This window comes from Pan paniscus, chromosome 17 (genome assembly GCF_029289425.2).
Source record: "Pan paniscus chromosome 17, NHGRI_mPanPan1-v2.0_pri, whole genome shotgun sequence".
NCBI classification, from domain to species: Eukaryota; Metazoa; Chordata; class Mammalia; order Primates; family Hominidae; genus Pan; species Pan paniscus.
Genome location: NC_073266.2, coordinates 68,181,899 through 68,205,757, shown reverse-complemented (window position 1 = coordinate 68,205,757; position 23,859 = coordinate 68,181,899). Strand labels below are relative to the sequence as shown.

Sequence of the window (23,859 nt, the reverse complement as noted above, 5' to 3'; positions counted from 1 at the left end):
CCAAAGAACTTGAGTTGAAAATTTGGGTTGAAATTTTTTTTGCAATTATCCATCTAATAAGGGACTTACATTTGGAATATTTAAAAAACTTTTATAATTCAATAATTTTAAAAACCCAATTAAAAATGAACAAAGGGTCTAAATAGACAGTTCTCCAGAGAAGATATACTAATGGCCAATTAGCACATGAAAAGATGTTCAACATCATCAGCCATCTGGGAAATGCAAATCAAAACCACAATGAAACACCACTTCACATCCACTAGGATGACTAAAATTAAAAAAAAAAAAGTGTTGGTGAGGATGTGGATAAATTGAATCCTTATACATTGCTAGTGGGAATGCAAAATAGTGTGGCCCCTTTGGAAAACAGTCTGGTAGCTCCTCAAGCAGTAGCATATGACCCAGTAATTCCGCTCCTAGGTATATACCCAAGAGAAGTGAAAACATATCCACATAAAAACTTGTACATGAATGTTCATGGCAGCTTTATCATAAGAGCCAAAAAGTAGCAACAACCCAAATGTCCATCAGCTAATGAATGGACAAACAAAATGTGACATATCCAAACAATGAAATAGTACTTGGCAATAAAAAGAAATGAAGTACTCATACCTGCTTCAATCACATGGATAAACCTTGAAAACATTATGCTGAGTGAAATAAGTCACAAAGGACCACATGTTGTGTGACTCTACTTATGTGAAATATTCGGACTAGGCAAATCCATAGATAGAGAAAGCTGACTAGTGGTTGTCTAAGGTTGGGGGATGAGGGACCTTGTGGGGACAGGTGATGCTGAAGGGGGATGGGATGATGTTTCTTTTGGGGGTAATGAAAATGTTCTAAAACTGATTCTGCTGATGGACATACATTTCTGAATACATTAAAAGTCATTGAATTGTAGACTTTAAATAGGTGAACTGTATGGTATGTTAATATATCACAATAACATTGTTTTTAAAAAGAGTTTAGGCCAGGCGCGGTGGCTCACACCTGTAATCCCAGTACTCTGGGAGGCTGAGGTGGGCAGAGTACCTGAGGTCAGGAGTTCAAGACCAGCCTGGCCAACGTGGTGAAACCCTGTCTCTACCAAAAATACAAAAATCAGCTGGGCATGGTGGTGGGCACTTGTAATCCCAGCTACTTGGAAGGCTGAGGCAGGAGAATTGCTTGAACCCAGGAGGTGGAGGTTGCAGTGAGCCGAGATTGCGCCACCGTACTCCAGCCTGGATGACAAGAGCGAAACTCTGTCTCAAAAAAAAAAAAAAGTTTAAAAGCAAATATAAAAGCACTGTTCTACTGAAAGGAATACTCTGGGTAGTGGCCTTTTCCTAACTCGCTGTGTGTGGGGCGGCGAGCGCTGGGTCCCTTGGTGGGAATCTATGTTGCTAGTTAGCAGGCCTTGGGCCTCAGTGAGTCTCCAGTGAGGAGGGACAGTAGAGGAGGACAGCGTAAGAGCACGGGGAGAGGCCACCAGGAGGGACACAGGAAGGAGGGCAGGGAGGAGGCTTTCCTGTCCTGGCCCCATCTCTGCTCACAGTGGGGCCCAGGGAGGTCACAGAACTGCTTTGTTCTCCAAGCTTCCACCTGGGCAAAGTGGAAGCCAGCGCCTCCATGCCATGATTACTCCCTCTTCTCATCACAGAGGGTACCAGGAAAGTTCTCAAATTCTGGAACGGAGCCTGATTGCATCAGCTGCTGTTCCAGGTTCCCGGAGGCAGATCTTGTCCCAGCTCTGTCTCTCATTAGCAGTGGGACCTTAGATGAGCTTTTCAACCCTAGGGGCTCCTTTGTGCTCATCTATCAAAGGAGGATAGTAATTAACCTGACTCGCTTCTCTCAGAGGGTTGGTATGAGGATCCAGAGTTATGGGTGGGAAAGAACTCCCTAGGGTGCATTATTGTGAATTGTAGGAAATATTTCTGGGTAGATATGAGGGTATTGATCTTCCAGCTACAGAAGCCATTGGCTGATCACTCCTTCCCTAGCTTCCGACCCATAGCATTTGCAAATTGGTTAGAGTCAGGCTTGGAAGGGCAGCTGGGGACAAGAAAATGTGGCTAAGACAAAAGACCTGCACGGAAGCACACCCATGACTCAGTCCTCCTGGCCTTGGGCTCCACCCAGCTCAGCGCGTGGGCTACTGAAAACCACCTTCACACACAGTGATGCCTCAGGCCTGTGAAACCAGGCCACGCAGGCCATTCTGTGCTCCCGGGCTTGCTCTCCTTCATGGGGAACTCAGACTCCAATTCCATAATAAAAGGCATAGGGATTGACAATGGGGAAAATTTGACCCCAAGAAGACCTCAGGTGAGTCCTGCGGATCACAATGGCTTCATCGAGCTTACTGCTGGAGTTTGCATGGTTCTTACAGATGGTAGTATTTGTATGCAGAAGATGCTGCAAAAAAAATCTTCATGACCATACCCTCAAGTCTCCCATACCCCAGAAAACCTGCTGGCCGTGTCATCTGAAAGCCAAAGGTGGGGCCGCCATGCCACAAAAGGGAGGGCAAGGAATGGCTCCCCCTTTCCTGCTGCCTTCACCCAGAAAACAAGGGGATCCTGCCAGGTGCATGATGGACAGCAGAGGGCAAACGTGTTATCTTGGAAGAGAAGAAAGCAAGAATAAGAGTGTGGGGGCAGCTGTGGAACCAAGGCCAGTTCATTTTATATATTTTTGGGAATTATTGAAAAAGGGAGGGAAAAAAAGCTGTATTCTTCCCAAAGTGACTGTGCCAGGGCAGACCTCTCAGTTGCTGCTCTGAGTGCCTGAACAGGGAAGTCGTTGGTGGACCCTTGAGTGAACACCTCTGGGAAGACAGGGCCTGCTCTCCAGTCTGTGCAGGGTGGAGGGGTGATGGCGGCTCCCAGACAGTATCTACTCTGATTGGTCACTGCCGATGTCTGTTCAGATTGGTTGGTCCCAAAGCTTACCAGTTGTTAAATATCTTGAATATCACCTGTAGTGTATAACCTCAGTACTAGAGGCAGGCTTTGGCCAAATTGCAAATGTGTCAACATTTAAGGGGGCTCTGTATTCTGGTCTCCTTTTGAGTTCAACTCCCTTCCCCTAGCCCAGTGCTTCCTAATTAATCCATTTTGACAAGTTCATTACAGTAAGAATTTTCTGACTTGTTCCCACTCATCTTCATTCCCTTTATTGGTATCTTAGAAGAGAAACTAATACATGGTCAACCACTCCAATACAATTTACTATTAGTGGTAAAATTTTAGGTATCTGAGAACACAGAAACCTGAGTTATTATGAGGGGATGGAGCCAGCCTGAGGGAGGTTAAGTAACTTGCTTAGGCTCACATGGCACTAGTTAGTACCTGCCCACTCTACCTATGAGGAGGTTGTCCTATTTCCCGGGGGCATGGAACCCACCCTCACCCCACCAGCCTGTCCAGAAGTCTCCTCTTCCCAGAGGCTGCAGCCTGAGGCAGAGCAGCCACTCTGGGTGGGGAGGTAAGATTTATAGACCTGGGAGGTGCAGGGGCTCATGCCTATAATCCCAGCACTTTGGGAAGCAGAGGCAGGAAGATTGCTTGAGCTCAGGAGTTTGAGACCAGCCTGAGCAACATAGCGAGACCTTGTCTCTACTAAAAATAAAATAAAATAAAAAATAGCCAGGTATGGTGGCATGTGCCTATAGCCCCAGCTACTTGGGAGACTGAGGCAGGAGGATTGCTTGGGAGATGGAGTCTGCAGTGAGCTATGATCTGCACTCCAGCCTGAGCAACAGAGTGGGACCCTGTCTCAAAAAAAAAAAAAAACCAAAAAAACCTTACACACATGACACAGTGGGCACCTCAGAGCAGAAGGCAGTTGAGGGTCCCTGTCCGTGGACTCCTGGGCCACACGCTGGGGTGCTTGACCCTTTTCTTTCAGTAACCGAATAATCCAGGTTTACCACTCTTTTTGCAATGGGTAAACTGTTGCAGCAAACTTTCCCAACTTCCCACCTGAAAAGGTTACTGTGATAAAACCATGAGTGTTCATTTTATATATTTTTGGGAATTATTGAAAGAAGGAGAAAAAAAGGCTATGCCTTGTCGAACCATTGTTAACATTTTGGAGTTTTTACTTCTAGTCCAGCAGTCCCCAACCTTTTTGGCACCAGGGATCAGTTTCGTGGAAAACAATTTTTCCACGGACCGGGAAGAGGAGCTGGGAGATGGTTTTGGGATGAAACTGTTACACTCAGATCATCAGGCATTAGATTCTCATAAGGAGCGTGCAACCTAGATTCCTTGTATGCGCAGTTCACAATAGGGTTAGAGCTCCTATGAGACTCTAATGCCACTGCTGATCTGGCAGGAGGCGGAGCTCAGGTGAGGATGCTCCCTCACCAGCCACTCACCTCCTGCTGTGTGGCCTGGTTTCTAAGAGGCCACAGACAGTCCTGGTCCTCAGCCCAGGGGTTGGGGACCCTTACTCAAGTCTATTTTAAAAAAATGTTTAGTTATTTTCTCCTTGTTTTAAACTTATGATCATACCATCTTCATAATTCTGTATCTTGCTTTTCAAACTTACCATTATTACACAAAATTTGTCTATGTTATTGCAAACTCTTCAAAAACATCATAGAATATACTTGTGTAACAATTCTATTTAGTGGATGAATGATAGTTTACCTAAGCACACCCTAGCCTCCAATATAATTTTGTAAGTTTAGATTTTCATGCATTGCGTTCTCTCTAAAGTGGTGATGTTTCCTAACATCTGTGCTCCATGTATGTAGGAATTAAAACTGTTACAGCTGGTCATGCAGCTTGAATGTCACTTTTTAACTTTAGGATGAGTTTCAAATTGTATTGAGATAGAATGAAAGGATATTACAGTGTCCCTGAGTCTCAAAACACTTTTACAAAACCCCTGAGGACATCTTTGTGGACAATGAAAAAATTTGGGTAAAAAGTATATAACTATGTAAATGGATAACTGGTTTGACGGCTAAATCCAAAGAATGTCAGTGTCACTCTGGAGGGGCGTGTCTAGTGGCTAGGCCTTTGGTCTAATCTCTTTACACATATTTTAACCAGTGAAATGAGTGAAGTCCTAGAAGACAGCCTTATAAATTATGAAGCTATAAGGGATAAGATTATGTGACAGAACAAAGATCCAAAAAGATCTCATCAGGTTACAATATTTGCAGGAAGCCAAGAAGATGAAATCTACAAGGGATGAGGGTAAAGAAAGTCCTGTACTTGGGCTAAAAAAAGATCAACCATATTCATGTAAAATAGAGTATACAGAGCTAACAGAAGTTAGTTGACTACAGGCTCAATGAGCCAACAGTGCAACCTGGCTACCGAAAGACCATGGGCAACATGAACAGCGTGATGTGTACAGAGCAGCAATGTCGCATCCCCACTGATGCTGTGCTGGCTAAATCACATAGCACCTGTTCTGGAAGATACATTTTTAAGAAAGGGTCTGCCATGCCTATAATCCCAGCACTTTAGGAGGCTGAGGCAGGCGGATCACCTGAGATCAGGAGTTCAAGACCAGCCTGGCCAACAAGGTGAAACCCCGTTTCTACTAAAAATACAAAAAAATGGGCTGGGCGTGGTGGCTCACACCAGTAATCCCAGCACTTTGGGAGGCTGAGGCGGGCAGATCACGAGATCAAGAGATCAAGACCATCCTGGCCAACATGATGAAACCCCCCCTCTACTAAAAATATAAAAATTAGCTGGGCAAGGTGGTGCACGCCTGTAGTCCCAGCTACTTGGGAAGCTGAGGCAGGAGAATCACGTGAACCCAGGAGGTGGAGGTTGCAGTGTGCCAAGATCGTGCCACTGCACTCCAGCCTGGTGACAGAGTGAAACTCTGTCTCAAAAAAAATAAATAAATAAAAACAAAATTAGCTGGGCCTGGTGGCAGGCGCCTGTAGTCCCAGCTACTTGGGAGGCTGAGGCAGGAGAATCGCATGAACCCGGGAGGCGGAGGTTGCAGTGAGCCGAGACTGCACTATTGCACTCCAGTCTGGGCTACAAGAGCAAACTCCGTCTCAAAAAAAAAAAAAATGGTTTGCCAAGAAGGAGGTCAATGAAAGGGCAGTCAGGATAGTGTGAGCTCTGGAAATGCAGTCACCTGAATGGCCATCAAAGCAGCTGAGCTCAGTGGCTGAGAGCACAGTCTCTGAGCTGCCACTGGGCTTTGCAGTCCAACGCTGCCATTGACCAGGCAGGTGACCCTGGATAAGTTACTCTCTGTGCCTTAGTGTCTTCATCTAGACAATGGGGGCAACAACAGCACCTATTAGGTTGTTATGAGGATTTAGTAGGTTAACACCCATTAAGCACTTAGAAGAGTACCTGAATATTTTTGTATAGGGGGGCTTCTAGCCTACCGAGATTTAGAGGGACATGGTAGATGACTTCAAATCCTTGAATGCTGCCCTGAGGAAGAGAATTTATGCTTGAAGACCATGCTTATTCAATAGAAAGGCAGAGGCTTGGCTTGTTCATTAGCCAATTAGCATTGAATGAACTCATACAATGGATCAGATACTATGCTAGGTGCCAGGAATATAGAAATGAAAGAGATACATATGTTTTTCTAGGGGCCCTGCCAGGTCTGTCTGGGAAGAGGCATGTAAACAGATCATCACAGTAACATGGGGATAACGGCTTTGCACAGCCAGAGGAAGGTGTGATTAACTCTTCCCTGGGTTGCTGGGCGAAGCTTCACAGAGGTGGGACATTTGAGCAGGGTCCGCAGGAGTTTATGTGGGAACAGAGGGAACAGTGTGTGGGACCAGAGCTGTCACTGGGTATGGTATTTTCCAGGGAATGGTGACAAGTCAGTTACAACACGAGGGAGTGGAATGGCAGCGGATGAGGCGAGGATAAGGGCTGGTCTCTCCCAGCTCACAGATGTGTGAGACTGAAATAGAAGGTAACCACAAAAGGCAGGATCATCACAGCAATGTGATGCCCAACCCCCCGAGCCTTCTATTTCTATACTACTGTCTTCTCAACAGGCTACCGCAGCAAAGCTAAATCAAGAAACCACATTTCAGGAGAAAACGGAAAAGGATTTGATTCAATTTTCTAATTATCCTTCTTCGATATAAACCAAAGAATATCTGCCTATAGAATAAGACAGTGTCCTGTTCCTGAGATGTTTACAACTTGGGTGTACCCAAGTGGAGAGACTGGAGCAATGACTGAAGGTCGGGTCCTTTACACCAGGACTGAAAACACCCTCTGAGAGGGAGTGAGTTCTCTCACCAGCAAATCTTGGGTATAAAAGGAAGGAGGAGCTCATTATTTAACACTTATCCACCGAGGCCCTCCCACTTCATTCCATTTAATAATATTCATTAATCAGCTGGAGAAAAAAAGACACGTTACATACAGGGGAACAATCCTGTGAATGAAGACCAACTACTCTTTAAAAACAACACGGACAGGAAATAAGGCAATGACATTTTTGAAGTATTGAAAAAAAATGGTAAATTCAGCATTTTTGTTTTTTTTGAGACGGAGTCTTGCTGCGTCGCCTAGGCTGGAGTGCAGTGGCACAATCTCGGCTCACTGCAAGCTCCGCCTCCTGGGTTCATGCCATTCTCCTGCCTCAGCCTCCCAAGTAGCTGGGCCTACAGGCGCCCGCCACCATGCCCAGCTAATTTTTTGTATTTTTAGTAGAGACTGGGTTTCACCATGTTAGCCAGGATGGTCTCAAACTCCTGACCTCAGGTGATCCGCCTGCCTCGGCCTCCCAAAGTGCTGGGATTACAGGCGTGAGCCACCGCGACGGCCAATTCAGCATTTTACACCCAGGGAAAATAAACTTTAAACATGAGAATAAAAAATATACTTTCTAGGTAAACAAAGGATTTGTCACCATCAAGCCTGCACTGCATGAAACACACTAGCTCCACTCCAGCGTCCCTAGCGGGCTGCAGACTTCCTGCCTGTTGAATTCTTCAGGAGCTTTGGCACTTGCCACAGGAGGTGGCAGCTCTCATGGTGAGGGGAGTACCAGGTGAGTGAGCAGGCTGGGCTTCCGAAGAGGGGGCTGTTGATCCCTTTGAGGCATTTTTTATTTATTTTTTTGAGGCGGAGTTTCACTCTTTCGCTTAGGCGAAGTGAAGTGGTGCAATCTCGGCTCACGGCAACCTCTGCCTCCCAGGTTCAAGAGATTCTTCTGGCTCAGCCTCCCAAGTAGCTGGGATTACAGGTGTCTGCCACCACACCAGGCTAATTTTTGTATTTTTGGTAAAGATGGGGTTTCACCATGTTGGCCAGGCTGGTCTTGAACTCCTGACCTCAAGTGATCCACCTGCCTCGGCCTCCCAAAGTGTTGGGATTACAGGCGTGAGCCACTATGCCCAGCACTTTGAGCCATTTAATCAACTGCTTACCCCTAGTGGACAGCCAGACCCACAGGCACATTGGAAAGGGGGAACTTTGATATGAGGGAAGCAGCACAGCGTGGCTGATGTGCACTGAGATAGCTGGGCCAGTTGCTGAATAATGAAATACTGCAAGCTGACTGGTAAATAGCCACTACTCCAAGCCCCTGACTCCCTTGCTCCTCCCCTTGATCCAGCAATAAAGGGTGAACTGGTGGCAAGCAGGACGCCTCTAGGACCCTGCTTCAGGACCCTGGCTGGCTTCCTTTCTGATTGGTCATCTCCCAGGCCAGGCTTGTGCTTAAAGATTTATAATATCACCCCAAAGTCAGTGGGGTTGCTTCCCGGAAGGGTGGCCTGGGTGTGGTGTTCTTCTGAGAGTGGGTAGAAGAGGACCCCAGAGACCCAGGGACAGAGGGAAGAGCCTCTTCCCGGGGTCCTCTTCTGCCATGGGAAGGGGACAGGGAGGCACTGAACGCCAACACAATGAGCTTTCCAAGTCTGCCTGGGTGTTCAGGGACACCTGACTCTCAAGTACAGCCTCCGTTCTAATCCCCTTGATCATATTTTTCCCTTTAAAAAAGGGATATTTCATAGCCTTTTAAATAAATCTTTTCAGCTCCACTGATTTGGAATAACATGCTTAGTGGCTTCAGAAGAAAGTGACCTTTCCTGCTAGCTGAGCCCTCAGAAAGTGCCCTTCCACAAGCTCATTTTCCCATGAAATCCAGCCTCCGCGGATGGCTGGGTTCTGCTCCCAGCACCAGCCCTGTGGACCCCATTCCTACTTTGGGGTCCTGGGAAAGTCCTTCTCCACTCCCTGCACCCTGTGGGTTGCCATCTGCACTATGGAGACCTGAATATAAACACACAGACACTAAAAGGGCACTCTCTTGATCACCGGCAGAGACCCCATTTCAGTCACAGATTGAATATTTCTCCTCCTAGTTTCAGCTTGGAGAGAATTTGTGCTTTAGGAGAGCTTTCTGTGTGTTTTTCTCAGGCAAGAAGCCATCAAAGGAAGACAGAGTGCCCAGGAGAGGGAGGAAATGAAGTTGATCAACATGATTTTTTTTTTTTTTTGAGTCAGGGTCTCACTCTGTGGCCCAGGCTGAAGTGCGATGGTACAATCATAGCTCACTGCAGCCTTGAACTCTTGGGCTCAAGTGATCCTCCCATCTCAGCTTCCTGAGTGGCTGGGACTATAGGTGTGCACCACTATACCTGGCTAATTTTTTCTTATTTTTTGTAGACATGGGGGTCTCGCTGTTGCCCAGGCTGGTCTCAAACTCCTTGCCTTAAGCAGTCTTCCTGCCTTGGCCTCCCAAAGCTCTGGGACTGTAGGCATGAGCCACTGCATCTGGCCTCAGCATGATTAAACCCATGTAAACCCCGCTGACCAGAGCTCCCATGCAAAGCCACTGGAAGCTGGCTGCATGTGTTTGACATCATGTACCTCTTTTCCTCCTTTGGGACCTTAAATTGAACCACAAACTTAACAAACTGCAGTAATTTGCTGAGCCCTCAATCAGACATTCAATCTTGCTGAACTGTGAAACCAGTGTTTTTGCTTTTAAATAACATCTAGTGAAGTAGTTCACACCAGAATGAAAAGCCTATGTTTTCCAAAATTATTGTTCGTATCACCTAATTGTTAAAAATCAAACCTAAACATAAACAGTCCTCCTATGGGTTTAGGTCCCTGGTGTGTGTAGCTTTCCAGTAAACTCGTGCCATGGGGGAGCAGGCAGTTTCCAAGGTGATGTGAGTGAGGCCCTCCAAAGTCATCCTGCTTAAAACAATCCACATGACTCCCTGTCACAGTGCCTGAGATTCCCACCATTAGCAGCCCTTCTGGTTAAGGCACCTGCTTCAGACACACCTGTGTTCTCTGGGAGGCATTCTTAGTCTCCTTCATTGTGCTGAAGTTTGAGAGCCACAGCTCCAAGCGTCAGCAAACACATCAGGAGCATCAGCTTTCTGTCCTGAGATAAGCAATCCCATGTCTTTGGGTCAATGGTTCTTAAAAGTTCAGGAGCATCAGAATCCCTTGGAGGCTTATGAAAACACAGATTGCTGGGCCTCACCCTAAGGGCTGTTGTTTGAGATGGAACCTGGGAATCTGTATCTCTAATAAGTTCCTAGGTGAAGCTGAGGCTGCTGGTGTGGGGCCTCACTTTGAGAACCACTACACTAGTTGATTTTTTTTTTTTTTTTTTTTTTTTGAGACGGAGTCTCACTCTGTTGCCCAGACTGGAGTGCAGTGGTGTGATCTTGGCTCAATGCAACCTCCACCTCCCAAGTTCAAGCGATTCTCCTACCTCAGCCTCCTGAGTAGCTGAAACTATAGGCACACACCACCACGCCTGGCTAATTTTTATATTTTTAGTAGAGACAGGGTTTCACCATGTTGGCCAGGCTGGTCTCAAACTCCTAACCTCAAGTGATCTGCCCACCTCGGCTTCCCAGAGTGCTGGGATTGCAGGCATGAGCCACCACACCCGGCCTGCTAGTTAATTTTTAAGGCATCCTAATGAGATATGGAGGCAAAGCATGGAAGCAGTCTGATCTTGAACGAAGAAAGAAGACAGAGGGCTATGAAGCAGAAAGGCTCAAAGGCAGGCCAGTCCCGCAGGAAACAGACTTGCTTGAATGATCCACCAAAACACAAGAGCCTTTGCCCAAATTCTGATGGGTCCCTTCCTCTTCCTTTCCTTCTTGGGTATTTTCTGCTTACTGCCCCTTTGAAAGGCGGATATGTGAAAGACAAGCGCCATGTGGCTTATGAAAGAATAGGCAATGAGTGTTTTTTTTTTTTTTTTGAGATGGAGTCTTGCTCTGTAGCCCAGGCTGGAGTGCAGTGGCACAATCTCGGCTCACCGCAAGCTCCACCTCCCGGGTTTGCGCCATTCTCCTGCCTCAGCCTCCCAAGTAGCTGGGACTACAGGTGCCCGCCACCACGCCCGGCTAATTTTTTATATTTTTAGGAGAGACGGGGTTTCACCATGTTAGCCAGGATGGTCTCAAACTCCTGACCTTGTGATCCATCTGCCTTGGCCTCCCAAAGTGCTGGGATTACAGGCATGAGCCACTGCGCCCGGCTGCAATGAGTGATTTTAGGTCAGTCTGTCAGAAGCAAATAGAACTTGTTATGATTATCCCTTAGAGAGATAGAATGAGGAATGGATATGCTATAAATTCTGCCAGGGGATTAGAATTAAAGTAACTTGTATTATACCATACCCACCTAATTTTAGAAGTACTGCTGCAAGAACGATAGACCCGGCAATGGGGCCTCTATATGTGCCTTTGGCAGTCAGAGGTGTGAGCCGTAGAGGGCTAGCTTTACTGTAAATGCCATGATGCACGCTAGTCATAGAAGGTTACTGGATCAGGAGTTTGACAGTTCTTGAATGTTGTAGTGGAGATGAGCAGGTTTAGTGAGCCCAGGGTAAAATAAGTGCTACAAGCAAGGGTAGTAGGTGGTCCCCCCAGCAGCCCCAGCGAGGACTCTATGGTAGGAGGAGAGGTGGCCCTTCCTGGAGCAACGCACTCTCACCGTGAGTCAAGCTGTCATCGTGCTCCTCAGGACCTCTGCATACTCTTGAGGTGGTTCCTGACCTTTCTTAAGCCTTACACAGTGCTCAGTGAAGTCTTAATGACATTTTTTTTTTCTCTTTTGAGATAGTCTACTTCCTAATGGGATAAATTCAGAAGAAAGCACGCTCCAATCCTTCAGCTGCCTCTTCTCAACACAAACAACGAGAACTCATTAGCGGGCCTGCAGAGGAAGCGGTAGAAAGGGCTTGTCACAGGACCACGGGCTGAGAAGCCACCCTCAGGTGGGACTGCAAGACTCGCCCCAAGGCCACTGGGTCAGGAGTGGGGTCCGTATCTCAGTGAAGGGGAAACTGACATCTGGTGTCTGCCTGGCATTGCCGTGGCATCTCTTTGGGCAAAGTTTGGTTAGTGATTTAGCCCTGCGTACATCTGAATGCACTTTGACAGCCATGCTTTTTCATTTGACTCTAACAGGAATCCTATGAAATAAGCAGAATGGCCTGACTCTCCCGATTTGGCAGAAAAGACAATTGGGAAGTGAAGCTCTGAGAAAACAGTGGACATGGAGTCAAAACCCAGGCTCAGCCGCTCATTGCGTGACCTTGAGCTAGTCTCCTTCCCTTCCAGTTTTGTCATCTGTGAAAAGCCAGGGATGGACAACATGGGTGTGAGGTCTTTTTACAGATCTATTCTAGGGATAAACTACATGAGCAAAAGGACTTGCCCAAGGTCATGCAGTTGGCGAGATGAGCGAGAATAACACAGAGGCAGTGTTTTCCAGACTGCCCCTGTTGAAAGGGAACATCCTCCATTGCCACCCACACCATCTCCCCAAGTGTGGGCTGCAGGAGCCTCTACATGGTCCCTAGACCTTGCAAAGACCAAGACCCCCAGGGGTGGTGCAGTAGGGGGCACACACCCAGCATGCGTCCTGACTGCAACTTGAAACCTCGACGTGGCCAGTTGCTCATTAGAGAAGAGAAGGCCATCTCCTTTGGTATCTCCTTCACTAAATGAACCTAATGGGCACGTGCCCAGTGTCAGGCCCTGCGCTAGAGGAGGGGATGTGGGAGCAAATGAGACATACTGTCCACCCATGAGAAAGATGGGAGGCATGAGGACCAGGCTGCTGCACACTGCTGGGTGGGCGAATAAGAATTCATCCATGTGCCAGGAGGGTGGTGCGCCCCCACTCCCTGGGGACAGATGCTTCTGTGCTCAGGACCTTTCTGGACTATGCCCTGTATATCTTTTCACCTGGCTGTTTATTTGTATCCTTGAAAATGTCCTTCATAATAAATGTAAGGAAGTGTTACATGAACCTAACCCTAACCCTTACAGTAAATGTAAATAGGTGTTTCCCTGAGTTCTGTGAGCTCCTCTAGCAAATTAATTAAACTCAAAGAGGGGACCATGGGAACCCCAACTTGAAGCCAGTCCATCAGAAGTTCCGGAGGCACGGACTTATTAATATGACTCGTGGGAAGGAGGGGGCAGTCTTGTGTCCCTCAACATGTGGGATCTGATGCTATCTCCAGGTAAATAGTGTTGGAATTGAATTGGGGGACACCCAGCTGGTGTCCACTGAAGAACTGACTGCTAGCTTGCCGGTGGGGAGAAATCCCCAAGGTTTTGAGGTCACAGAAGTCTTCTGGGTATGTTGTTGTGGTGTAAGAGCAGAGGAAAAATGTTCTGAGAGTTTTTCCAAACAAGGCTCCAGTTGGATCACTAAGCCTATCGCTGGCCCTGGGCTGTCTCAGCCAGGGAGAAGGGGCATTTTTTTGTCCCACACAAAGGCACTCGCTGCAGCCCAGGTGAGCATGGTCTTCTTCAAAGGGAGTGGAGATCCATAAAACTTTAGAAGGGGTTAAGTTTCGAGAAGTTTGTGTGTAGACAGCATCCTCCAAGCACACTGGAGAGAGCAGATGCATGCCCCAGATGTACACATCTGACCACAACCAACCTACTGTCTGGAAGAAGTATGTGCTCTTTTTCTGAGAGTCAACCCTTCCAACCACACAAAATCAATGAACCCAACAGCTCCCTTTCTGCAATGTGCTAGTAGATGACTATTCTTCCATCTGTTCAATACAGTCAACAAAATTGATTGAGGGCCATGTCTTAGGTACAGTGATCAGAATCCATGGAGGGGAACCATAAAGAAGGAGAGACAGCTTTCAAGGGGCCAAGGGACTCTCAGCTTGGGAGAGTACAAAGAGACAGACTCAAATACTCCTAGGACAGAGCAGAGAGTGATGAGTGTTAGAAGATACCCATGATGGGATGGGGAAAGTGCCATGGGAATTCAGAGAAAGGAATGATTAATTCCAACCCAGAATCCGGAAAGACTTCATGAAGGAGACAGCGCTCAGAGAGACCCTCCACCAGGAGAGGAAGAGGCCTCAGATCCTGTGTCCTTTGGCCATATCAGCTGTGTAAGCTTGAGAAAGCCGTTTCTCTCTGTTTTAAAATGAACCATTTGCCCTAAGTGCTTCACAGCATTATGGGGATTAAACGAGAACTGATTTAAGTGCACATTGGATAAATAAAAGCACCAAATATAAAGCCTTTCATCATCACTGTGGGAAGAGAGGGCAGAAAGCTAAAAGCAGAAAGTGTATGAGGGAGGAGGTGGGGTAGGGGTGGGTGGCATCTGCCAAACACGGGGGTGCAGGGATGATGTGAGCACCTACTGGGCTCATAACTGCCTCCAGTGATTTCTTTAACTTCCCACAGCGAATTTTATTAAAGAGAACCCGATAAGAGCAAGTCAGAACATCAAAATTCCTCTACATTGGGAAAATGAAAGTCTCAACCAGGGAAGTGGCTTCCAGTCCCAAGTGACAGGATAACACTGAGCCCAGCCCTCAGGGTTGCTGGGGGATCGTGTGAGCCTTGGTCTCTCCAGCTCCCAGCACTGAGCTTGGGTTTGATGTTGGCTCAGCAAATATCCATTAAATGAATGGATGCAGTCCTGACTGCTTTCCAAGGAATTTTACATTCGTGGACCATTTTGATTCTTAACCATAAGCCAGAGGAGCAGACAGAGCACAATTATTATCCCTGTCAAAGAGGGGAAACTGAGGCTCCCAGGGGGTAAGTGACTATCTACGTCCAAGCTAGCACTGTTAGAAGGAACCCGGACCTCTGACTCCTCCTAAAGGGTCCTTTGCTCACACCATGTCACCCCCAAAGAATTATTGCGATAGCCAGTTTACGCCACAATAAACCATCTTCCTGGACCTTCCTAAAGCCCTACTATGTGCTGTCTTAAGCTCTTTCCTTGTTGCAGCTCACTTAATCAGGTTCTTTCATCATATGATACTCAAATGTACCGGTTTATTCCAATTCAGAAGGTAGTTTTTGTGCATCCCACATATAAGAGTCTTGTGGATTTTCTAGGTTTTTTACCAAGTAAGAACAGATTTGGATTAAAACCCTTGGTTTGGTGGTTTGGAGTCATTGCTCCTTAGAAGAAAGAGAAAAAAGAAGCCGTTCAAGGAATTAGAAAGAGATACAAGGGCACTGTTTCTCCCTGCCTCCCCAGGCCCCAGCCCATGGACATTCCTTCCTACAGAGTTGGCTGTCAGTTTTGACAGATGGCTTGGCTGCAGGAGTGGGGCAGAGGGCAGGCTCATGGTTAAGGTCACTGAGTAATTTGTGGCACCAAGGAGCCAGAGTCAGCTGGGCTGATTTGGGGTCTGAAACCTGGGCTGGAGCCCAAGTTCCAGCCAGGGAGGGTAGGACAGGGAGCCCTGCTCCCTGCCCCCTGTGATGCCCTGCACTGCAGCTGTAGAGGGCAGACCAGTGCCCTTCTATGTGGGGGTGCTAAAGGAGGGCAGAGGAATGGGGCTCAGGGAGACAGCCAAAGCATGTTCAAGCTCAAAACCACCCTCCCCTTTCATGACCCACCCCAGCCCCTTGGATGATAACAGACTACTGTACACCTAATCCCAAGGAGATGTTTTATTCTAATAACATTTTTTGTAGCATCAAGGTTTGGGCAGGAGGCTGGAAGCCACACCCAGCCCCCAGCTCTGTTGCAGGGTACATGGCAACATGCTCATGCTGAGGGGCTCAGAGGCACCCCTAAAGTGGCAGGAACCCAGGGCAGGGGAAGGAAGGGAATGTCAGAGAACTCCCAGCTTCTGAAGAGAGGAATGGATCAGGTAAGAGGAGGTCTGGGCCCTTGAGAACAACTCAGTGTGACATTTGTCTCCAGCAGAGTGGCCGGGTCAGCTCTGATCCCTGCAGTTGGTGGAGCATTTAGCACCCACCACGGGGAATCGCAATAGTACCGTCTGCCACCCATGGCTTTCACATCACACTGAGAAGCAAGAGCATCACGGGACCCAGGAGAACAGAGTCATTAGCTGGATAAGGTACAGTGAAGGATTAGCTCATCAGATCAACAATTTGTGCCTGCTGTCCACTGACTGAGAGAAATGGACACCGAATGGGTCAGCTTGGATGGGATGAGGGAGGTGAGACCAACCAGAGCATGAGGCTCACAGGGTGGGAAGCCTCAGGGTGTGTCCTGAGCACACAGGAAGGACATGGGATGGCTAAGTGGACAGCAGGGATAAGAAGATGCTAGAGGCAAATTCACCAACCACATAGTTTTCAAGCCATAGAATTTAGAGCTGGAAGAAATTTTGGAGATCGTCTAGTCCAGCTTCTGCTGGCACAGCTCAGGGTGATCAAAGCCACATAGCAGAGCCAAGACCAAGAACCAGATCTCCCTCCACGCCTCCAACAACTTTTCAGGCTAGTGATCTTCCTAGCACCCTCCAGCCTCCCCTAATTAATAACTCTAGTCCTCTGACTACCGTGGAGCTAGGAATAGCTTGGGAATGCTGCAAGTATTCTTGGGGATTCTGTGGACCACCAGTATCCATCATTCCAGCCAGACATACCTTGTGGGAGTAATGCTGATCAACGATCCTTGCCAACCCGAAATCCCCAATCTTGAGCACGAGGTCCTCTGTGCTGATGAAGATGTTGGCAGGCTTCAGGTCCCTGTGCAGCACGTTGGCGGAGTGGATGTACTTGAGCCCGCGGAGCAGCTGGTACATGAACAGCTTGGCATGCTCTTCTGCCAGCGTGCCCTGCTCCAGCAGGCGTGCCAGGTCGGTCTCCATGTACTCCTGGACGATGTAGGCCACGCTGAACTTGAACAGCTCACCCTGCAGGTCAGTGCCCTTGGGACCGAGCACCTCGTACACTTTGACGATGTTGTCGTGGTCCAGGCGCCGAATGATCTTGATCTCTCGGAGCGCATGCTTCATGCTGCGGGCATCGCTCAGGGCAATCTTCTTCACAGCGACCTTCCGGCAGGCCCGGCTGTCCACGGCCGACAGCACCAAACCATTGACACCGAAGCCCAGGGGTTGGAAGTCAACAAAGCGCCCACCGAGGTCATACCCATAGACACTGGCGATGCAGTCACCCTTCTCAGCCATTGTGGGCTCAGTGATCTGGAGCTGCCCAGGTAACACAGGGGCAGTCAGGAAAGGTCAAGTCTCGGCTAGCGGCCTCCCTCGCACACCTCATTCTGTCAAGTCCCACGGCTGAGGGATGTGTTTTCTCCTAGTGAGGTCACTGCCACCAGCTCTCTGGAGACGAGAATGGCATATGGCCATGCTCGCTGAGCTGCACTAGTTGGGGGCGCAGGCTGTCGTCTTAACCTGCATTGGGAGGGCTGTCTACTAATTCCTGTGTTTCCTGAACCCTTCTTAAAGCTTAGAATGGCTCATATTTCTTTTAAAGCTGGCGTCTTGGAAAGAAAACCCAGTATCATTATCTATGGAATGTCAAGTTTTCTACCATAGTGGACTGCAAAGTAAAAGATGCAGAAACTCTCCCCTTTGAATACTTTGTTACAAGAGGCTCTTTCTGGCTGAAATGCAAGAGTTGTTTGCTGAGCTGAGCTCCTTAAGATGCTCCAAAGCTCAGCTGTGTCACAGCCTCTCTCTGTGTTCCAAGCAGTATGCAGGGATCCCATCAATGAATTCTGGAGGCATCCAGGGGCTTCTTTCTACCTCTCCCGTTTCTACCAGCTCACCTTAGATTCCAAAACCTGAGCCAGTCTGGTAAGCACTGGTGAAAAAAGCTGGAGAAACACAAGCACCTTTCATGAGCTCTACACCAAGTTACGCCTGAGGTTCCAAATGCAGGGGAGCTCAGCTGCCAGGCCAGGATCCTCTGGAGCCTTTGGATGTGGGCAGCATCCTCTTTCGCCAGCTCATCCACGCCACCTCGCCCAAGACTGTATTCCACTGCACCCAGAGAGGCTGCAGGAATGTGGCATCTTTCAGACCAAGTCTCCTTCCCTGTCAAAGAAATAACGTTGGGTAAATTTCCACACTCCGGCTTCGAACACCTTCCCACTTGCGTCTTTTGTTAACCAGCCCAAGTGTTATTTGATCTGTCCAGCCAGCTGAAACACTGCTTGCTCAGGGGATTCTGGGGCTTTGCACTGCCCAGCCACCCTCCTGCTGTGTGTAGCACTCCCCTGGAAGAGACAGAAGATGGATTGATTTGATAAGACCATCAGATGCTGTGCCTCTTATGTCAGTGCCTGCTCCCCCAAGGTTAACATGTGCAAATTACGGTGGAGAATTATCCCTTCTGACCTTTGCAAAATTAATTTGTTTTATGCTCTCCAAACACACACATCAGCGCTAGCTAGGAAGGGTGAGAGTAGAAAGCAACGAGTTGCAGACAGAAAACAAAGGATCGATACTCGTGTTTTTGCACTTGGGTTCCTTTTCTTCCTTCTTTTACGAATGTCTTTGAACATTTTAAGAGGCTTTCACAGGGACTAAGATGTAATGACATTTGTATCTCTTGCTTTCCACGTAAGTTGAGGAAGCCCATGTACCAAATTACAAGGAAATAATGTTGCCACCTATAATAAAAGGACTCTCTTTGCCCAGAAACCAGGGTGCAGAGTTCCCAGTGCTATATCAAGACTGGCATGGTGAGCTGTATTCTTTTTGACAATGTGACCTCGCTCTTCAAAGCAATGGGTCAAATCTAAACTTCACTGTCCCTGCCCTCTGGTGGCTGTTGACTCAAATTACAGGTATAGGAACTAAGTGGGGAGGAAAAACCCTGCAAAACTAGACACGTAAATTCAGATCTCTGAAGTAAGGTAATATCATGGCGTCTAAGAGACTGGCAGGTTTTCTAAGTTCATAAAGACCACAGACACACAAAGAAAGAAGACTGTATCCAACACAAAGGCATGAACTTGGCAGACTGCTGCTTTATTCTCATATCGCAGGGCCTCCTATAGAGACACTTTGCTATCTGAACTTCGCACAACTCTGCAAAGATACATGAAGCAAAAACGATAGTCAACTCAATGCTCTGAAATTAAGGGGGCAAATTAGGGGACACAGATGATCGGAAATAGTAAACAATCAGATCGCCTGTAAAGACTTCTAATGAAAGAAATTTGCCAAGGGTCTAGAACATAGTAATTGCTTAACAGATGTTACCCATTGTTGCTGTTTAGTTAAACATTCCCTTACATTTGAATAAGATGTACTCAAGATTCTGATAATTTGTCAGATCTTTGGTAATTCTGTTCTGCATGTTTTTACTGGGTCCAGGAACAAAACAACCATAGACTTACAGAATTTCAGATTGGGAAGAAATCTAAGAAAACAAGGCCCGTAGTCCTTATCTGGAGATGGTACTGCCCTCCTCACCTTATTTGACTGGGAGTCACTACTGGTATTTAATGGGTAGGGCCAGATTTGCTAACCATTCTACCGAGCATTCCCACCTCCACGCCCAAATGCCCAGAGCACATCCACTGACATCCACCCCTCCACCCCTGAATGCCAACAGCACTTCCACTGAGAAACATCGATTCTGATTCCAGTTCTCACTTTACAGGTGAGGATACCAAGGCTTGGAGAGCACCAGCTTAGTGCTTTCAGCATACATAGGGTCAATATCCATCTGATGAATGGATAAATGAATACCATTCACTCTGTTTGAGGATGCCCAGCCACTAAGACACAGTGCTGGGAGCACCCAGTGAACCAGATTCTATGGCCTGTGCTAGCGAAGTTGGCCTGGATACCTAACTCAGGGGAATCAAAGAGCCTCCGCAGCTCCCCATTCTCTCCCTCCTTGACTCCTGCTGCCCAAGTCATGTAATGGCAACTACACTGAAACTTCTCTTTCTCCCCACAAGCCTGGTCTGACTCCCAAGGGCATAGCAAAAAGAGGCAATTGCATATTATTATTTTTTTTAGGAAGAGACATGCTTAAGCCTTCTTCCTTTCCAGCTCCTGCTGGGTTGTAAACAGAGAGAGGAATGAGCACCTAAGCAGAGGGGATGACATCACAAGCAAGCTGAATGCAGGATTTGCTTGAGATCAGCTGCAATGCAGATAATCAGCGAATAATTAAGAGGTGCTTTATTTATTTTTAAAACTCTTTCCCTCTCATGCATGGGAGGGACTGTATCCCGTGTGTGTGTCTCTTTTTCAGTGGTCTTCCCAATATGCTGTCAGCTTAGGGGCCAGGTACAATGTCAATGTGGCAAGCCTCAATTCCAGCCACTCCACCTTTCTTGTGGGCTGCTAAATAGACTCTTTGCTGCCTGGCTTTTTTGCTTGTATCTTCCCAGTTCCTGAAATATTCTCCTGCTTCCCCACCACCCCCACTTGTTGAAATCCTATCATTCAGAATCCAAAGTCTCACTTCTTTCCTAAAGCATCCATCCTGGTTCTCAATGACATGTCTCCCTTTTCTAAACTCCTGTGGCACTCATGTGTACGCTGTGTTTGGCATTTACCATACATTAGCCTGGGCTGTTATTTAACTTTTTGTACATGTCCATCTCCCAACTAGACTGTAAGCTTCACAAGTAGCTTACAGGGCACAAAGTAGAGCATAGAAAATATCCGTTGACTGGAAGGAGCTGAGTACCGTTCATTATGTCTACACAGTGGTGATGCCCACGTTTCCTAGGTGGTCACTGTCCCTTGTGATACTTGCCATGGAAATTGTTCAAAGGGCACATCTCACAACAAGCCCTAACCATTCAGACCAACTAATATTTCTGAACTTCAATCCTCTTAGTAACATATTCTGCTTAGATGCTGCCTCTCTTAGAGTTTCAGTGCTCTAATCAGGCAGCCTCTTGTCTGACCATTTCTCTGTTCCCATTTGAGTTTATTATTATGCCTCTCTTCTCAAGCCTCTTCATTTTCTGTTGCTCTCTTTCCTCTGTTTCTTTACAGAGGAATTCTTTCCAATTCCTCTGTAATTTGCATTGTAAGCCCTTTGCCTTTCTCCCTAGGTGGGCTGACTACAAGGCATCCACCGCCTAAGAAGTCTAAGGTTAGTGGTCCATTTCTTGCATGATATGCTGAGAGGTGTGGGCCCATTGGCCCTGGGGAGGAGCAGACTGGCATCTGGATGTGTCCACCTGGGCAGGGGAGTGGTTATGGCAGCTCTTGGTGTGGTGCAGCTTCTCAGGGCAAAGCCCAACCATTCTCAGCTCAAAGGTGGTGGTTCAGAGCTGCTCCGAATCACAGGTGTGATTTCAAACCCAGGGAGGTGGCATTCACTGTCTGAGATGGAAAGGTCACTCGTTCAATCGTGCTTGAATGACACCCAGCAAGAGGAATGCATGGAACTCTCGCAAGGGCAGCCAAGGTCCCCACGATTCCATGGCTGGGCATCGTAATAAAACACAGGAATAGAAAGTTCAACCCTCAGGACTCTGAACAATGGAGTTTCAGCTCTCAACTGCTTTCTCACTGACTCTCAGGCAACAGCTTAGTTGAGGCCAATTAATTATTCTCTCACTCATCCAGCCTTTTAACATGCGGAGGCAAACCAGAGATGAGATGGCGTGTGCCAACTGTCCCTTTCTGGGATTCCTGGGGCTTTGGTTTACAAATCAGCTTTGGAAAGTCTAAATTTAGACTTACCTCCCCGTCTGCTCAGATCCTCCCGAACCTCATGCTGTCGACTTTCCACAGGAACTATCTCCCCAGCAAGGTGCTGACATTTCACAGACACTGCTTTCTTCCCCTCTCCTGAACACTCTGAAACTCACAGGAAGCCCTTCTCCCGAGGAGCCGCTATTTCCAGCTGAGCATGCTATGCACTGCACAGTTCTAGGTGGCACCATTCACATCGCAGTCAGTCTGACTCCAAGGCTCATGATCCTAATGAGTCACTGTGGTCTATGTGAATGGAGTCCTCTAGACCAGGCATTGGCAAACTTTTTCTATAACGAGCCAGATAACAAATATTTCCATGTTTGCAGGACATACAGCCTCTGTTGAAACCACTCAACACAACTTAATTCTGCCTTTATAGCACAAAAGCAGCCACAGACAATATACCTGAACAAATGAGCATGGCCGCATTTCAGTAAAACTTTATTTACAAAAATAGGTGCTGGGCCAGATTAGGCTTGTGGGCTGTAGTTCGTGGACCTCTGCTCTAGACTCCGTGGGAACATCCTCTAGCTCATTCACAAGCAGGTCCTGAAGTGTGTTGGGACCCGGCCCTTTTCTGGCTCCTCCTGCACTGCACTGTCTCCTTCCTCTTGGACTCAGTCTTCCTGTTGCCCCTCATGGCGACACTATCCCAGGCCTGGCTTCCTAGGGAGCTACCTAGGAGGTGAGGCTTGGTTCAGCTCATATGCAAATTTGATGCCCTCAGGGCCCAGCTCTCCAAAAGCTACCTAATCTGGCCTAAAGGTCCCTTCTAGTTCTGCAATTCTGTGGTATGGCTGATGTGCCTTGCTCCGCAACCCCACTTGCATTTTAACAGAAGCCTGCTGGAGAGATGGTAAAGAGGACATGATGACGATGGTGGAACTGCATGTCCTGAGGGTTTACCAGAGGCCAACGGCTTCACCTGATTATTTCAGTTGGGTCTTACAACACCCCTGTGAGGTTGATATCGTCCTCCATGGAGCTCCAAGAGGGAAGTGATTTTCCCAGAGTCACCCTCTGGCAGGTGAAGAATCTGGGATGTCAACTCAGGTTGGTCCAAGTCCAACGCTCACGCTCTAATCACCATAGTATGATCTCAGCCCCAGCGAGTGACTCTTACCACAAACCATCTAGGCTCAGTGTGAGTTTTCAGGCCCAGTGAGGGAAAAATGTGGGGTAGGCACACCTTGTGGTATGTCTCAAATTAAAGCAAGAGGCAGCCACCTTTTCAGCCTTTGTTCAACCCAGTATGGAGGCCACAGTAAGCCCATTCTATGAAAAGAGAAACCAAGAAATAGAATGTTGAAATAATATTAAAAGTGGAGTAAAAAACCCTTGATTTTAAACAACCACACCCCCACCTTCCATCATGTTCTTGACCTTTAACTGTGAACCTCAGCCATGCTAGAGCCTGTGGCACAGGGACTGGGCATCCTTGGGACGAGCTGGCTGACTTGCAGGCATCCTGACTAGCACGGCCTGTAGCTGACACTGACTGTGGCCACCTACCCAGGAAACGTTCCTGCTTCCTCCTCACGAACAAACCAGGTCTGGTTCGGCCATCAGGCAGCTGAGCCTACCCAGGAATGACTCCCAGTGGGTCTAAACCAGGGTTTCTCAGCCTCAGCACTGCCAACATCTTGAGCCAAGTGATCCTTAGCAGTGGGACTATCCTGTGCACGGCTGAATGTTCAGCAGCATCCCTTGCCTCGGCCTCCTAGATGCCAGTCACACCCCCAAGCTGTGACATCTGAAAGTGTCTCCAAACACTGACAACTGTCACCTGTCGGGGAGGCACAAAATCACCTCTGGTTGAAAATCACTGGTCTCAATCAGCAGTTTTCAACAGGGTTGGTGTTGGCATTTGAGCTGGGTGCCTCGGACTCAAGGTCAAGCTGTTGGCCAGGGCTGCAGTCATCTCAAGGCTCAAATAGGGAGGAA

General features: G+C 47.7%; 1 protein-coding gene across 8 annotated transcripts in view; it reads right to left on the bottom strand.

Moving 5' to 3' along the window:
* MAPK4 (mitogen-activated protein kinase 4) overlaps positions 1–23,859 on the bottom strand; it is a 171,667-nt gene that overhangs the window by 50,403 nt on the left and 97,405 nt on the right. For 7 of the 8 annotated variants that reach the window (XM_055102781.1, XM_034943718.4, XM_055102783.2 and 4 more), the window contains exon 2: positions 16,855–18,270. In XM_055102781.1, the coding sequence (XP_054958756.1) occupies positions 16,855–17,400 (546 nt within the window). In that variant the 5' untranslated portion in view covers positions 17,401–18,270. Of the gene's footprint in view, positions 1–16,854; positions 18,271–21,900; positions 22,027–23,859 lie in introns of those variants that run through there. The other variant, XM_055102782.1, reaches the window with a different exon arrangement.